Here is a 16,557-nt window from a genome sequence, read left to right on the forward strand (position 1 = left end):
TACAAACATTATATGCATAATTGGGTCATAGAAAATCTGATACATTAGTATTTTTGACTTCTCCTACCTGAACTAACTATATAGGGGCTGTATGTTGAATTCTGTGCCCTCCTTCCCTCCCCCCCCCCCCCCGCTTCATTTGTTCTTGTGTGGTAATTTTTTCCCACCTTCCTTACAAATTTAGGTGGAGGAACACAGTTAACTTTAAGTATGACCCTACTTAGTTGTCAAAATATTTAAGATGCTGAAATTAAAATATGTATTTGTGACATGAAATAGGCCTTGGAAATGCTGGATGAGGGAGTTCTCCCACTCCTTGGGATAGGAAGTAGAGGGAAGGATTTTGGCTTTCTAAAAGGTCAAGATATTTGAGAAGTCACTATTTTTTTTTAAAGATTTTATTTACTTGAGAGAGCATGAGACGGGGGAGGGTCAGAGGGAGAAGCAGATTCCCCACTGAGCAGGGAGCCCAAAGCGGGGCTTGATCCTGGGACTCTGGGATCATGACCTGAGCTGAAGGCAGACACTTAACTGACTGAGCCACTCAGGCACCCCAAGAAGTCACTTTGGAAAGTCCTTACCTAAGGTGATTCTTAAGGATTGATATGTCATTGTCACTGGCCCCAGTTTACCCTTCATTGGAGAGTTCAGAGAATAAGTAAAGGGTCCTGTAACAGCGGTAGGTTGTGACCCAGAGTCTTGTGGGGAAAAAGAGGTCCTAAGAATAGCCTTCTGTTGAGTTTATTTACCTCTCTTGTGTACTCTTTCTCTGTGGCTTACCTAATTAATTCTTAGGAAAGTATTTTTTCAGCTTTGAAACACTCCCACCTTTTAAAGTTTATCTGACTTGCTTGTGGCAACTACTCAGAAAGAATGTATGTATATGTATGAAGAGCAGTTTAATATAATGGCTAAGAGAATGAGTTTTATTTTATTTTATTTATTTTAAAGATTTTATTTATTTGAGAGAGAGAGAGAATGAGAGACAGAGAGCATGAGAGGGAGGAGGGTCAGAGGGAGAAGCAGACTCCCTGCCAAGCAGGGAGCCCGATGCGGGACTCGATCCTGGGACTCCAGGATCATAACCTGAGCCGAAGGCAGTCCTTAACCAACTGAGCCACCCAGGCACCCTATTTTATTTTTTTTGTAAGATTTTATTTATTTATTTGACAGAGAGAGAGACAGCGAGAGAGGGAACACAAGCAGGGGGAGTAGCAGGCTTCCCTCAGAGCAGGGAGCCCGATGCGGGGCTTGATCCTAGGACCCTGGGACCATGACCCGAGCCGAAGGCAGACGCTTAACGACTGAGCCACCCAGGCACCCTAAAATTTATTTTTGAGATTTATTTATTTGAGAGAGTGTGTGAGTGAGTGAGTGTGGGGGGAAGGGCGGGCAGAGGGAGAAGGAGAGAGAATCTGAAGCAGGCACCACACTCAGTGCAGAGCTGGACATGGGGCTGAACTCAACCACCCTGAGATCTTGACCTGGGCCAAAATCAAGAACCGGACACTTAACCAACTCAGCCACCCAGGTGCCCTGCACTTAAAATTTTTTGATATAGATTTGATACAAATGGCCAATTAAGAATTCTGTTTGATCATTTCCATGATTTTTTAAAAATTTAATCAGTTTATTTTTTAAAGTAAGTGCTAGGCCCGACATGGGGCTTGAACTCAACAATCCCGAGGTCAAGAGTCGCATGCTCCTCCAACTGAGCCAGCAAGGCGCTTCTGATTCCATGTTTTCCTGTTTTGGGGACCCTTGGTCTGTTGCTTCATTTTATTTTTTTAAGTTTTTATTTAAATTCCAGTTAGTTAACATACAGTGTAATATTAGTTTCAGGTGTACAATGTAGTGATTCGGTACTTCCGTACACCACCCAGTGCTTATCACAAGTGCCCTCCTTACTCCCCATCACTTATTTCACCCATTCCCCCCCCCACCTCCCCTTGGTGACCATCAGTTTGTTCTCTGTAGTTAAGAGTCTGTTTCTTGGTTTATTCCTCTCCTACCCCTCCGGCTGTTCGTTTTGTTTCTAAAATTCCACATATGAGTAAAATATGGCATTTGTCTTTCTCTGACTGATTTTGCTCAGCATAATACACTCTAGCTCCATCCACATCATTGCAAATGGTGCTGTTTCATTTTGTACACTTGATTTTAAAAGCCAGGATTTCCAGTATTTCAAATCCCAAACCAAATTTCAGTCTAGAAGGTTTTTAAGTAACTACTCTGCTGAATCTGTTATGTGTTTTATTTGCTTTTTTCCAACTTTTTCATAGTATTTAGGAGTTCCAAAGTAAGGGTAAGAACTTGAAGCATTGTTTGGTATTTCACAAATTAAGTCATTTTGGGGTAATACTAGCATTTTAACTAGACCACTATATTAAGTTTTCTAGGAAGCTTCCTCCTGGGAAGGCAAGGGTTTTTTTGTTTGTTTGTTGTTGTTGTTGTTGTTGTTGTTGTTTTATGGAGAGAGAGAGAGCATAAGCAGGGGGACCGGCAGGTAGAGGGAGAAGCAGGCTTCCTGCTGAACTAGGAGCCCGATGTGGGACTCAATTCCAGGACCCTGGGATCGTGACCTGAGCCAAAGGTAGATGCTTAACCGACTGAACCACCCAGGTGTCCCATGGGAAGGCAAAAGTTTTAAGTAGAGATCACAAGACTGTGAAGGACAACAGCCCCCTGAGTCATGATTCCAGTAGGGTATGAGGGTAGCAGGAGCAAGCTCATGGAGTACCTCAGCCAGTATTCCCTCAGTCAGTGCTGCTAATTGACAGGAAAATCATTCCTAGAGAAAACTCATTTCTGTGGTCAGATCCTGTTTGGATTGATGTCTGTTCTGTTAGGAAAGTGCTCAAAATAGCTGATGCCACATAGTACTCTTAGATGCTCACTCCACTGTCTGAGGATTGGTACCTTCCCAGTAGATCATGGAAGTTCCTGTTAAGTTGGAGCCCAAGGAAGACAGCCACTTGCTCACTTTTCCAGCCTTGAGACTTTGTTATCAACACCATTAAAGCAGTCTAAGAGGGGTTTTCAAACCATGTTCCCAAAACCCCTTGCTGAAGGGGAGGGGCCCAGCTCTCTACCTGAATGGGAACACCTCAGCTGCTATTAGCTTAATATACTGTTGGGATTCTTTCTGCTTAAGATTTTTTTTTTTTTTTAATGGATCCTGCAGTGGTAACAAAATTTTTTTTTCTTGAATATTACAGTATTTACTGACACCTGGGTATTGAGACAAGTTTCTTTATCTTTAGCAAACTGAATGTGGCATGTAGAGTAAGAGATTGGGAGAAATAGCAGTTGTTATTTAAAAGACAGAAAAGGCTCTGAGAAATCCTGCTTCTATGTGACATTTGTTATCCCTAAGGTTTTCTAGCATAAGCCAGATTTCTGTTGTTTCAAGATTTGGTCAACATAGCTCAGAAGTCCAGCCTGGAGGGCCTTAATAGACACTGCTGGTATCAGGCCTGCAGCTCCGTTGGAATGCCTTCATATTGAGCCTGAAATTCTGCCCCCATTTGTACTAGTGAGGCCCACAGCTAGAGGCTTAGAGGTCACCCCGCTAACATGTGACTCAGCACAAAGGAGAACTCCAGGCTGCCACCTGTTTTACCCAGGTTCGCTGACAGCGGCTGTTTTTACGCTGCACCCAGGTACTAGCCTGTATTTGTACTCGCTAGATTTCCTTACATTCTTTTCCTGTGTGGGTTCCAGTAAGCTGATTAAAGGGATGGGCAAGAGAGTCAACATTTATTGAACACCTGCTATGTGCCAGGCACTGTGTATGTGCTTCAGGTGTATTTTTTATTTTTTAAGATTATTTATTTATTTTTTAAAGATTTTATTTATTTGACAGAGACACAGCGAGAGAGGGAGCACAAGCAGGGGGAGTGGGAGAGGGAGAAGCAGGCTTCCCGCTGAGCAGGGAGCCCGATGCGGGGCTCGATCCCAGGACCCTGGGATCACGACCCGAGCCGAAGGCGACGCATAACGACTGAGCCACCCAGGCACCCCTAAGATTATTTATTTATTTGAGAGAGAGAGACGTAGTGAGAGCGAGCACGAGCAGGGGAGAAGAGGATGAAGCAGGTTCCCCACTGAGCAGGGAACCCAACGTGAGGCTTGATTCCCAGGACCCTGCCAAAGGCAGGCTCTTAACCAACTGAGCCACCCAGGTGCCCCTCAGATGTATTACTCAAAACAGCCTTATGAGATAGGTACTCTCATCCCTAATTTCAGGTAAGCAAAATAAGTAACTTTCCTCTAACTCAGGTTTCTCTCTTTTAATTATAAATGATGTATGAGGCAGTGATATGATAATAGTGATGTATGGCAACAGACGGTAGCTACACTTGTGGTGAACTTAGCATAATGTATAAACTTGTGGATTCACTATGTTGTACACCTGAAACTAATATAACATTGTGTATCAATTATATTAAAAAAAAGTTGTATAAATTGGTGATGGTTTTCTGTCAGACCTCAAACCAGTTTTGTTCTCCCCCTTTCCCTTATGTTTTATAGTATTGGTTCCCCTTTTGTGATTCTTTCAGGGAAAGGTGATCTGTAGACAACCTAACTATGGCTTGTGAGACCCTGAATCCTAACCATGATGTTATTGACCTTTCCTAGGGTCCTATCCTTCCCCTAAAGCTGGAGCAACTCTGGTCGTGTACAAGGACCTGCTGGTGCTGTTTGGTGGCTGGACGCGGCCAAGCCCGTATCCCCTGCACCAACCAGAGAGATTCTTTGATGAAATACACACTTACTCACCTTCTAAAAACTGGTAAGCCACAAAGATAAGATCTTTTCAATCCTTGAAATCTAATAAAATGACTTACCTTTTTTGTGTCCAGGAATCTCTGAGAATTTGGTAAAAGCTCTGGACTCTTTTCCAGGAAACAAATTTACATGTGCACAGATTTGCTGACAGTTTCAAAGAGTTTACAGGACCCCCTTAAAACCTAAAGCTAAGGGGTGCCCGGCTGGCTCAGTCGGGGGAGCATGTGACTCTTGATCTCCAGGTTGTGAGTTCAAGCCCCATGTTGGGTGTAGAGCTTACCTTTAAAAAAGTTTTTTTAAAAGGTAAAAAAAGAAGAAGAAAAAAAGAATTAAAAAAAAAAAAATAAAGCTAAGAACCTCTGTTCCAAAGAGAAAAAGTGGAAGAGATTTATTCCTCTTCCTAGAAAAATAAATGTGCCATTTGGAGAATAGGGGCTCTTCAGTTTTGGCTGCTCATTCCTCAGGCATGCTGTGGATCCAGATGATTCATTGTTCTCTGCTATGTCTCGAAGACTGATTCCTGACACTCTTTTTCCTTTTTCCTTGTAATGGACTACTTAGTACAGGGCTCTTGGCAGCTGCGGCTGATCAGGACTGTAGAAAGAAGTGGAAGGTGGTGCTTCTTTAGCACATCAGGCTGAAGCAGCCAAGGAGCCATGGTGGCGTCTCTGGTCATCTCTATACTCCACCTCTAAGCGATACACACTGAGAACTTGAAAGTGAGCATAGCTTTAGCAGGTTTGTAGGAAAGGCATAATACCTTCTGCCATCTTCCATTTATTATCCTAACAGTATCTCCACTGAAGGTGATAGGATTGTCATTTTAAAGGATACCTACTTACTGTTTCCACCTTAAACACATAAGACCAGATACAGGTGGTGCTGACTTGCTGGCTCCCTCCTCTCTTTTTGTATTAGGTGGAACTGCATTGTGACAACCCATGGGCCACCTCCAATGGCTGGCCATTCCTCCTGTGTGATAGATGATAAAATGATTGTCTTCGGTGGCTCCTTAGGATCCCGGCAAATGTAAGTATACTTGGTTTTGCTGCCTATCAACCTGAAGGCAAATACTCCTGGGAATAACGGGTCAGAAGAGTGAACTAGTCAGGTCAGTATTCCTCAGCATGGTTCTAATTGATCCAACCAGTTCTTGCTTCCTAGCATTCTAGTTTTTGATCCCCTAATCACAGAGCAATAGGTTGGAAAACTTCCTCTATAAAATCAGAGCTGTGTAGAATCTTTTTATTTGGTATGTGGTTCATTCGGTGGGATCAAATTCTTACATAGCCTCCACCTTGTTTGTTTCTACCTGTGCCTACAGAAGGCCATCTTCTAAGAAGCACAGAGTGCTTTTACTTGCTCTCTCCTTTGTGTCCCAGCCTGTGCCCTCTTGGGCTTTGTAGAAGAGAGGTAGATTGACAGGACAGGTTGTAAATGATTCATTCTCCAAATTAGATGGGTTGGGGGAGTGGGTAGGAGGGAGAAAACTGTCAGGTCCGATGCACTTCTGTGAGGCTGTGCTCCCTACCTACTGTCCTTACCATCTCTGGCCACAACTGGCCAGCTCAGGCCAGAGTCAAGGGTCAGAGCAATCCATCGGAATCACTCTTTATCTGAGTTGATGGTAGCTGCATTAATGGTCATGAGAGGGAAGTTGATGAGCTGTCAACAGTAGAAGCATTCCAGACCCAACTGTCTTCTCTGTTAGACAAGGTATTCCCCATCTTCCCATTTCAAAACAGTTGTGGAGAGACTGAGCTGCCCCCCGGATGAGAAAGTTTAGGGTAAACTTTATAGTATTAGAGTTCTTATTCCTGTGATCCTCTGTATGAGTAAATGACCTTAGCGAGGTGACTGCCTTCCAGTAGTCTGTCCTTGCCATACTGGTCCCTTGGGGGTTGGAGATGCCAGTTTGTCCTTAATAAAACTGCAGATCTCATTAGCCATGGTGAAATTACTTTTTGTAGCCAGAATCGATAAATCTTTATCTCCTGGACAGTGATAGAGCTACCTTTTACATCAGTTTTTTCTCTTCCTTGTGGTTTTTGCTTTTGAATGGCTATATCTTGACCAGTAGCTATTTCCTGCTATCACTGGTTCACTCTTACTTCAGGTACTAGTATGTGGCTGCAGACATGCCTGAAAAGAGGCTTTATGGGTCAGTGGGAAGAGCAAAGGTTTGAAGGTCTTGAGATGGGTTCCAGGGAGAGGAGGGGAAGAAAAATATAGTTTAAGATGCTATGACCAGAGCGTGAGGGACGCCACGAATTCCGTTTGGAGGCATCTTTCAGCTCGCCGAGTAGACCCCATGAGCAAAGCTCACCTCCCGAGTTGAAAACATTTATGGACAAGAAATTGTCATTGAAATTAAATGGTGGCAGACATGTCCAAGGAATATTGTGGAGGTTCGATCTGTTTATGAATCTTGTGATAGATGAATGTGTGGAGATGGCAACTAGTGGGCAACAGAACAATATTGGAATGGTGGTAATACGAGGACATAGTGTCATCATGTTAGAAGCCTTGGAGCGAGTGTAAACAATGGGTGTGTTCATCAGAAGAAATCAGCTGCTTCCACATGTCCCCTCCATAATACCTGTTTTACTACAATATAAAAATCAGGTCGTGTGCATTTTCATATTGAACTTTTTTGTTAAATAAACTTTTATAATGGTAAAAAAAAAAAAAAGATGCTATGACCATGGCACTTTGCTGGGCATCTTTATAAATGTAACTTCCAGGGGCACCTGGGTGGCTCAGTCGTTAAGCGTCTGCCTTCGGCTCAGGTCATGATCCCAGGGTCCTGGGATCGAGCCCCGCATTGGGCTCCCTGCTCCGCGGGAAGCCTGCTTCTCTCTCTCTCTCACTCCCCCTGCTTCTGTTCCCTCTCTCGCTGTGTCTCTCTCTGTCAAATAAATAAATAAAATCTTTAAAAAAATAAAAATAAATAAAAATAAATGTAACTTCCAGGGGCACCTGGCTGGCTTAGTCGGTAGAGCGTGCAACTCTTGATCTCAGGGTCATGAGTTCAATCCCCATGTTGGGCATGGAGCCTACTTAAAAATAATAACTTAAAAAATAAATATAAATGTAACCTCATTTATATCATCTCTGTGGTCCCTGGGAGCTCCCAACTCCTTCAACCTTATTTCCTTATCTTATAGGAGCAACGATGTCTGGGTCCTTGACCTCGAGCAGTGGGCGTGGTCCAAGCCGAACATCTCCGGCCCCAGTCCTCATCCTCGAGGTGGCCAATCTCAGGTGCTCAGGAATTAAAATAACTATTCAGCAAACACTGTAGCATCTTCCAGTTAGGATGGGAAAGGGAGGAGGGAGTCAGGTAAGCTGCCAACATGCATAAGCCAAAGAGACTTTGTCGTTCTTTTTTGCTGGTACTTATTTTTCAACTTCTAATGGGTTGTATTTATTTTTAGTGCCTTTATATTATGCCTCTCCCCAAAACATTTACTTTGCTGTTTCATTTCTCAAGAGAACCCTGCACTTTATGTACGCTCACGTTAATGTTTGATCAACAAGGAATATATCCATTCAGGTGAATCATCAGTAATTTGTTCACAAGGATCGGAATTGACATGGTTTTGGGAGAATGGAGAGTTTATGGTGACTGGAATACTCTAATTTGGGTTCTGGGTAGGCTGTTTTCATATACCACTGACGCATAGGAGATCAGATGCCTGTGTCTTTGTAGGTTTATTTTAAATGTCTTCCTCTCCCCAGATTGTCATAGATGATGCAACTATCTTAATCCTTGGAGGGTGTGGCGGTCCCAATGCTGTGAGTATTGCTGGTGTGGCATTACAAGGCACATGCTGCTAAGGGTTCAAAACTTGCTCCCCGTCTCACCTTGTGAGCATGACGTCCTTTTTATTGAGAGAGTACCTTTTTCACTTTGGGTATATAGCCATGGTATTTTCTGGCCAAACTCGGCTCTTTTTCTTTTCTTTTCTTTCTTTTTTTTTTTTTCCTGTGGGGTGAGAGGTGCTTTAAATCAGAGACATTTGTCTCTTAAATATTCATATCTATATCTATATTCTTCCTGCTCCCGCTTCCTCTTTAGGCTGTAAGGTTTGCTGCTATCGTTTTTTTCAAGGAAGAGTGGGACAGAAAAACAGGCTGCTAACTGCCAGAGTTTACATGGAATTTATTTAAGAATGCAGATTCAGAAAGTTGCGGATATGTATTATCTACCCTCTCCCCCACCAACACACTCAACACACACAACCACAGGCAAAATTCAAAACCACTTACAATTGATTCATGGGTTATAAGCACAATCGCATGTTCTGGGCCAGTGGTAGTGTGTGAGTGAACGAGGGTATGAGTGAATGAGTGACCACAAATGTTGCTATTCTTTCTCAAGAGCCTGCACATTCTCTAGACCAGACAGCACAGCTTTGGGATTCCCACTATGTGTATGTGTTGTGTAGTGTACCTCACCTGAGTCCTGGTGTTGGTCCTTCTCTTCTAGCTCTTCAAGGATGCTTGGTTATTGCACATGCACTCGGGCCCCTGGGCCTGGCAGCCACTCAAGGTAGAAAATGAAGACCATGGGGCCCCAGAACTGTGGTGCCACCCAGCTTGTCGGGTAAGCAGGGCACTGACTGTAAAGCCAAATTGGCTTGTCAGATTTCCAAGCAAATTTGTATGGAAATAAAAAACACCTTGATATCATAAAAGAAGTGGACATTAACCATTGCTCCTTGGGCATTGCTCATATGTGAACCTCTAGATGGGAAACCTATGTGAGCCCCATTGATCCCCTTTTTTTTTTTTTTAAAGATTTTATTTATTTGACAGAGACAGGCAGAGAGGGAACACAAGCAGGGGGAGTGGGAGAGGGAGAAGCAGGCTTCCCGCGGAGCAGAGAGCCCGATGTGGGGCTCGATCCCAGGACCCCGGGACCATGACCTGAGCCGAAGGCAGACGCTTAACGACTGAGCCACCCAGGCGCTCCGATCCCTTTTTTTTTCTTTTAAGTATATTTATTTATTTGAGAGAGCATGCAGGGGCGGGAGGCGGGGTTGGGTAGGGCAGAGGGAGAGGAAGAAGCAGGCTCCCTCCTGAGCAGAGAGCCCACTTCAGGGCTCGATCCCAGGACCCCAGGATCATGACCTGAGCCAAAGTCAGAGGCTTAACCGACTGAGCCACCCAGGAGACCCAAGTTTATTTATTTATTTATGTAATCTCTATGCCGAGCGGTGGGGCTCAAACTCCTGACACCAAGATCAAGAGTTGCACGCTTCACTGACTGAGTCAGCAAGGAGCCCCCACTATGGATCTTTCGGTGCCAGCCTTAAGCATCTCTTTGTGAACCTTTCCTCAGGGTCCCCAAACAAAAACTGATTCCTCCCTCCACCCCACCCCTATCCTGCCGACATACTTCTAATGATAGCACTTGTCGTGCTTTAGCCATATATTGTTCCTATGTCTGTCTCCCCTTCTAGCCTAGAAGGCAGACTACATTATTTTCATCTCTGTATCTCCAGTACCTACAGAATGCCTGGCCTGCCCTGGTGCTCATAATAAAATGTTTGATATTAAATGAATGATCAGAACTGAACATAGGTCTTTTGTCTTCCAGGTGGGGCAGTGTGTGGTGGTCTTCAGCCAGGCTCCCAGTGGGAGAGCCCCACTCAGCCCCAGTTTGAACTCCCGCCCATCACCTATCAGTGCCACTCCTCCGGCCCTGGTTCCTGAAACCCGAGAGTACCGCTCTCAGTCTCCAGTAAGGAGTATGGATGAAGCCCCTTGTGTTAACGGCCGCTGGGGAACACTGAGGCCCAGAGCTCAAAGGCAGACCCCCTCAAGTTCCCGGGAAGGGAGCCTTTCCCCAGCCAGAGGAGATGGCTCTCCCATCCTCAACGGTGGGAATTTGTCTCCAGGAACAGCAGCTCTAGGTGGCTCTTCCTTGGACAGCCCTGTGCAGGCTGTATCTCCTAGCACTCCATCTACCACTGAAGGATATGACCTCAAAATGGGACTTTCTTTGGCCCCCCGACGAGGGTCACTACCGGATCAGAAAGATCTGAGGTTAGGATCAATAGATCTGAATTGGGATCTGAAACCCGCATCGAGTAGCAATCATATGGATGGTATGGACAACAGGACAGTTGGGGGAAGCATGAGACACCCTCCTGAACAGACAAATGGTGTGCACACCCCGCCACACGTGGCCAGTGCCCTTGCAGGAGCTGTCTCCCCAGGTGCCCTGCGTCGGAGCCTAGAAGCCATCAAAGCAATGTCATCCAAAGGCCCCTCAGCCTCCGCAGCACTAAGTCCTCCTCTGGGGTCTTCTCCAGGCTCTCCCGGGAGCCAGAACCTGAGCAGTGGAGAAACAGTGCCCATTCCCCGCCCAGGGCCTGCCCAAGGAGATGGACATTCCTTACCTCCCATTGCCCGCCGCCTGGGCCACCACCCTCCTCAGTCCCTAAATGTTGGCAAACCTTTGTACCAGAGTATGAACTGCAAGCCCATGCAGATGTACGTGCTAGACATTAAGGACACCAAGGAGAAGGGGCGGGTCAAATGGAAAGTATTTAACAGCAGTTCTGTAGTCGGACCTCCTGAAACCAGCCTGCATACAGTGGTCCAAGGCAGGGGTGAACTCATCATATTTGGAGGACTCATGGACAAGAAACAGAATGTGAAGTACTATCCAAAAACAAACGCCTTGTACTTTGTGCGAGCAAAGAGATAATGTGTTCTAAACCCCTTTCCCTTTCTGTGGCTTTTAATTTTCCAGCGTGCAAGCATTTGGACTGAGAATTGGGAAAACAAAGGACAGAATTACTCCCATAAACCAAAACCCCAATTCCCAACCTCACTCACTCCAGGCTGGGATCAAATCTCCATTAAGAAAAAAATTATCTATAAATATATAAATATATATTCTATAGCCGGCTCTGTTTACAGAGAGGGAGCGGTCTCCGTCCTGGTTCAGGTAAATTTGTTGCTGTGTTTTAGCAGAGGCTGTGCTGCCTTTTTCTCCTTTGCTGGTAACTAGACCAAGAATTTAGGGAACAGACTAATGTCAGAACTTACCTAAAGCGACTGAAGAGCCCCCGTAAATCTTTATGTGGCCTTCTTGGAGTTAGAGAAAGAGCATGTGTAAGGTGCGCATGTGGGGCCTCCCGACCCACGAGCTCCAGGAGCTGGCAGGGTGAAAGGAGCCTGTAGAGAACTCCTCCTCTCTTCCTTTTAAAACCACACAGGACCGGTGCAGACTTCTCTTTGAGGTCATGCCGTCTGCCCTTGGGACTGAGGAAAGTTACCCAACCAGGAATTCTGTTCCACGTGTGTGTGCCAGGATCACCGTGAGGCCGCGTTTACACAGAGACGCCTGTCCACCTAGTGTCCACTGGTCTTTAGCGTGCTCCCTCCGTGTCTCAGAAAACATATTGGTGTCTGATTTTGGAATTTTCTGACAATCGTATTTGATTGCAAGTTGCCAAAAACCACATTTGTTCCCTTAAAACTTGATCCTCAGAAGCTGCCTTTTCCTTTTTTTTTTTTTTTTTTGGCATATGTGGATTTTTTTTTTTTTTTTTAAGCCCTAAAAGCTTTCTCACTTTCTGTTTCTTTTACAAAGCTAAGGTGCCTAGGGAAATCTCCTAGAGATATTTTTGGAACCCTTTCTCTGGTATCACTTAGGGGCCTGGTAGGGAATTCCAAGATGTCAGTATCATGAGAAATCCTTAAAGCATCAAAAAATACTGTTTTTTCCCTTTGGGCTTCTTTTTACTTCCAAAGCACGTTGGGCACACCCATCCATATTTATATACTGTGGAAAGTGATCCTGAAAGGGAATCCCAGTAATACTTCCTTCTAGAAGTGATTTCTGCCCTTGTTGTGACATGCATTTTTCTGCCTGGCTGTTGACTACTGATTGGGTTGAGTGTCGGGTGCTTAGCTCTTTGATGCAAGGCTGACCTCAGGAGTGGCCCCTCCTTTGTGATTGTCTCTTTCACATGTGACCCAAATAAGGGTTGGGTTTTTATGTCATGCCATTTCTGAGATAAAGTGCAACGAACTAGAGCATTTCTTTGGTTGTATAGGAAGTTACAAATTACCAGTCTCTAAACCATGGCCTGAGCCTAGAAGATGTTAGAGTAAGTCAAATGGCACCACTTTAATTTTTGGTAATTTCTCATCCGTGGAAAGATTTTTACTTTAGGATTTGAATTTTAAAACATTGCATTTCCCATCTTTCACACTCCCGTTTTTCTTATTAGCATTTCCCAAGCATAAGCCTGCCTACAGCTGGCCTTGGGTCCTGGCTTCCGGCCAACACTTAGCAGTCTGTCTGATAAGTGTGTTTTCTCCTATTACATCATGTTGAATTCTTTCCCCTAACCATTAGCTTTTACAATGTGGTCTTGGTGGGAAAGCCCCCCTGGTGCCAAGCCCAGGAAAGGGCCAGATCACAGGGAGAGGTCTGTGTTCCAGAAACTGTTCCCTTAGATGACGAAACTACCATGTGCCTATTTACTATGGTGTCCACCTACTCCTAGCTCAGCACTTAGCTTGCTAGACACCTTGCTCCTGGGCTGTTGCTGGTCCTTCTTCGGCAAAGACTGTTAGATCATGTGGGGTCCTTACTCACAAGAGAAAGCTTAGCCTGTAAAATTAGGTATTACATTATTGCTATTGCTGAACCTTGTTTATGACATTGCATCTGTGCATGGACAGCATCCCCAAACTCAGTTCCTATTTAAATATAAAATATTTGGAAGCCTGAGAGTTCAGAATCTCAACTTTGTGACCATTCCCCTTGTCCTGTGTCCTCCCTCAGCCAGCTGTTGGCTTGTGGATTCCCTCTGTTTGCCCCAGACGGGCAGGCAGTGGAGGTGATGATGATGCCCTTGGGAAGTAACTGGCTCCTTGGAACTCCGTGGCACCCAGTATTACCGAGACTGCTTGGAACCAGACTGGGTTTACAGCTCCTTAGGAAAAATCTGCCTCCTCTGCACCTGGTGGTTTTGGTCTTGGTGGCTCCTGGGTGCTGTGGGCAGATACCTTAGGAGAACGACTCCACACAGTCAAGGTGGTCGTGTCCTCAGACCCTTGTGAAGCCATGCGTGCAGGGGAACTTCGGGTGTCCCACGTGCGGAGAGCATCCGCCAGCACCCTGGATGCTTCAGTGAGGGCACGTTTAACTACAGCTCTGGTTTGGACAGGATACCAATTTTGTCTTAACAATTCACTGAGAAAAATGAGACAAAAATTTCTTTGGCCTTCAGGAGCACCTAAATTAGCAAATATTTGTCAGTATTGAAGTATTTAAAATAAATTTTGTTTCTACTTGAAGCTTTAACCCCTTCCATTCCTGCAAGTGTGCCTTTGAGAGCCCCACTGTCACATGGACCTCCCCGGCCACCTTGGGGACCTCCTGTGAGAGTCTCGGTGTCTTCCTTCCCTCTTGGACAGAGCTTCTGTTTTCTCACCTTGCAGGCTGGGCAGCAGAGAGGGTTCTGTATTTCCGTTCACATTTCTACTCTTCTAAACATGGGTGGTGCGCTGCATAAACACCCCTTCACCCCCCCCCACACACACACACAGTTCTGTATTTTAGGAGCACAAATTAGATGTCGAAACAAGCTTAAATTTAGTTGTAAGGGTAATATTGGCCTTCCTCTCCTCCCAGCCTTCTGTGGATTGATCTGATTTTAATGTCTGAGTTTTATATCAAGAGCTAAAACCACGAACTATCCCAGGAACTGTGTTGGAACTCTCTAAAATGAAGAAGAAGACAACAAAAGAAAACCAACTTGAGAAGTCTTGACTTGGAAAACAGAAAGCCACCAGCTGATGGAGAACAGAAGGATACTTCTTTTCCTCTATCTTTCTGGGTTTCCTTCTGCTTTGCTTCTTTGCTTCCCCTTAAAAGTGATGTTCCTGTGGGTTTGTCTGTCCTTGTCCTTGTGGTGATCCTGGCATGGTGATGTGCTCTGCTTTGCATTGTCTGTGCTTTCTTACCAGCGCACAAGTCAGTGGGGAGGATCTGAACACACCCAGGGGCAAGGAAGCCGAACTTTGAGCCTGCGTCCCGGGCAGCCTCCCCACGAACTGCAGAAGGCATGTTCTGCATGGTCACCAGTAAGTGGCTCCCTCTCACTGTTCATTGTCATATGAGAGCAACCCTTAGGCCTTGGCTCCACCCTTGCTCTCTTTCCTCGCTCTGCTCCCTTCCCACCAACCAGGGTTCTTGTCAGTGCACACCCGTCGTGCCCTGGCGAAGCTGGTGCTGTGAGTGATGTTTCCCATACAACTCAGGGGTCCCCGATGGCTTACCCTGAGATGGTCATTTTAGGCACGTAACAGTGTAGGAATGAAAAGTGGACTTCATTGATATTTAAATCTGTCAATTTCATTTTTTTGTTAAGGTTTTCCCCAATGACTTTTTAGCAATTTAACAAATAAAACAAAATGGACAGAATTGTCTTAACTGTTTTATTAGTAGAAAAGAAGAAACAACCTTGATGGAGAGCAGTTGAGGTTGGAGATTGAAGTTGGAAGCGAGGTAGTTGGAAAACTTGCCCTCCTGCTCTAGGAGGGTTGTGTTTTGGGGTAGAGGTGGAGAGTTGCGCTTTCCCAGGGGGCAGCTCTGTTTAATAATAAAGCAACTCTCCGTCATGCTTGAAGGACTTGGCATTTCAGAGCCTCAGGTACCACCTGTGGTGGAGACCCAAGAGAGGTGATGAGCTTGGAGCAGAGGCCCAGGGGCCAGGACAACAACCACATCATCCCTGGCCTCCTAAGCAGGGAGGTCACGGGGCCCCAGGATCTTGAAACAGCATAGCAAATGGTGGTTGGAAACAGGCCTGAAGCCCTTAGAGGCCTCTGTTCTAATCCTGCCTTCCCCTGCTTACTGCTTAACCTTGGATACAAGTTTCCTCATCTGTAAATATAGTTGTTTCTGTCTTAAAGGATTATGGGGATTAACTGAGGTTGTATATGAAAGCGCTAGGCACAGCGCCTGGCACATGGTAAGTGCTCAGTAGATGGTGGCTATTATTTATAATGAACCCTTGAAGACAGGATCAGGAAGGAAAGAGCTGGGCTCACTGTGTACATTGTTACAGGCATGCCCCTGGTAAGGATCATGCGTGTCTGTGGTTGTCTGGGTCATCTTTTAGATGTCAGCGTGAGAACCTCTGAGGCTTTTGCCTCTCGAGAGCAGTAAGTAGCAGCTGCTGCCATAAATCAGGTCAGAATTGTCTCATTGTTTAATCTCCCTTTTGGACTTTAATTCCTTGGTTTGCTAGTTGAATTCTGCCTCTGGCACATAAGGTGTTCTTCTGCCTGGATTCAAGGGCACACTTAGTTGGCTCCCAGTCTGGAAGTGTCAGTTGGGGACTGATGACATGAGTCTGCCCAGTGGCGTGGGGGCTTGGGAGGAGACAGGCACCACAAGGGTAGGGGGCTGCCCCAGTGCTGAAGCCACTTGCTGACTGTGTGCCAGTTTCTTATACCCATGGGTCTTTGTGCCAAGCACCATTATGTTCTTTTCGTTCAGTGCGTACTGTGTACTGGCTTTGTCCCAGGCTCAGGTGCTGTGAGCCTGCAGCTCTCATCCTATCTGCACATTTGTGTTTCCCAAGCTGTGGCATGAAACTTCATTTCTAACAGCATGTAGTCTGATGCTGTCTATTCCGTTTCCTATACTTTGAGAGACACAGCAAACTAGAACTTTCCTGAGGAAGGGTCCTGGGTGCAAAGGGTGCAGCGCCATTTGCTGGCTGC

The 16,557-nt window shown here is 45.4% G+C and overlaps 2 protein-coding genes across 3 annotated transcripts in view; both read left to right on the top strand.

Moving 5' to 3' along the window:
• Window positions 1-12,378, top strand: part of FBXO42 (F-box protein 42) — a 100,618-nt gene extending 88,240 nt beyond the window's left edge. For both annotated transcript variants that reach the window (XM_045898610.3, XM_064589868.1), the window contains 6 exons: window positions 4,642-4,795; window positions 5,710-5,820; window positions 7,959-8,055; window positions 8,533-8,589; window positions 9,284-9,400; window positions 10,397-12,378. In XM_045898610.3, the coding sequence (XP_045754566.1) occupies window positions 4,642-4,795; window positions 5,710-5,820; window positions 7,959-8,055; window positions 8,533-8,589; window positions 9,284-9,400; window positions 10,397-11,512 (1,652 nt within the window). In that variant the 3' untranslated portion in view covers window positions 11,513-12,378. The remainder of the gene's footprint in view (window positions 1-4,641; window positions 4,796-5,709; window positions 5,821-7,958; window positions 8,056-8,532; window positions 8,590-9,283; window positions 9,401-10,396) is intronic.
• On the top strand, window positions 5,831-7,951 carry LOC123860032 (small nuclear ribonucleoprotein G-like). Its single transcript, XM_045898611.3, has one exon. The coding sequence runs from the start codon at window positions 7,138-7,140 to the stop codon at window positions 7,330-7,332; it is 195 nt and encodes a 64-aa protein (XP_045754567.1). The 5' UTR covers window positions 5,831-7,137; the 3' UTR covers window positions 7,333-7,951.
• Window positions 12,379-16,557: the final 4,179 nt, after the last annotated feature.

Source organism: Mirounga angustirostris, unplaced genomic scaffold (assembly GCF_029215605.1).
Source record: "Mirounga angustirostris isolate CCGP_5_RB_7025 unplaced genomic scaffold, mMirAng1.0.hap1 SCAF_4, whole genome shotgun sequence".
Lineage (NCBI taxonomy): Eukaryota > Metazoa > Chordata > Mammalia > Carnivora > Phocidae > Mirounga > Mirounga angustirostris.

Coding starts and splice junctions, on each gene's coding strand:
- LOC123860032 (XM_045898611.3), top strand. CDS start 7,138: ATGGACAAGAAATTGTCATTGAAATTAAATGGTGGCAGACATGTCCAA.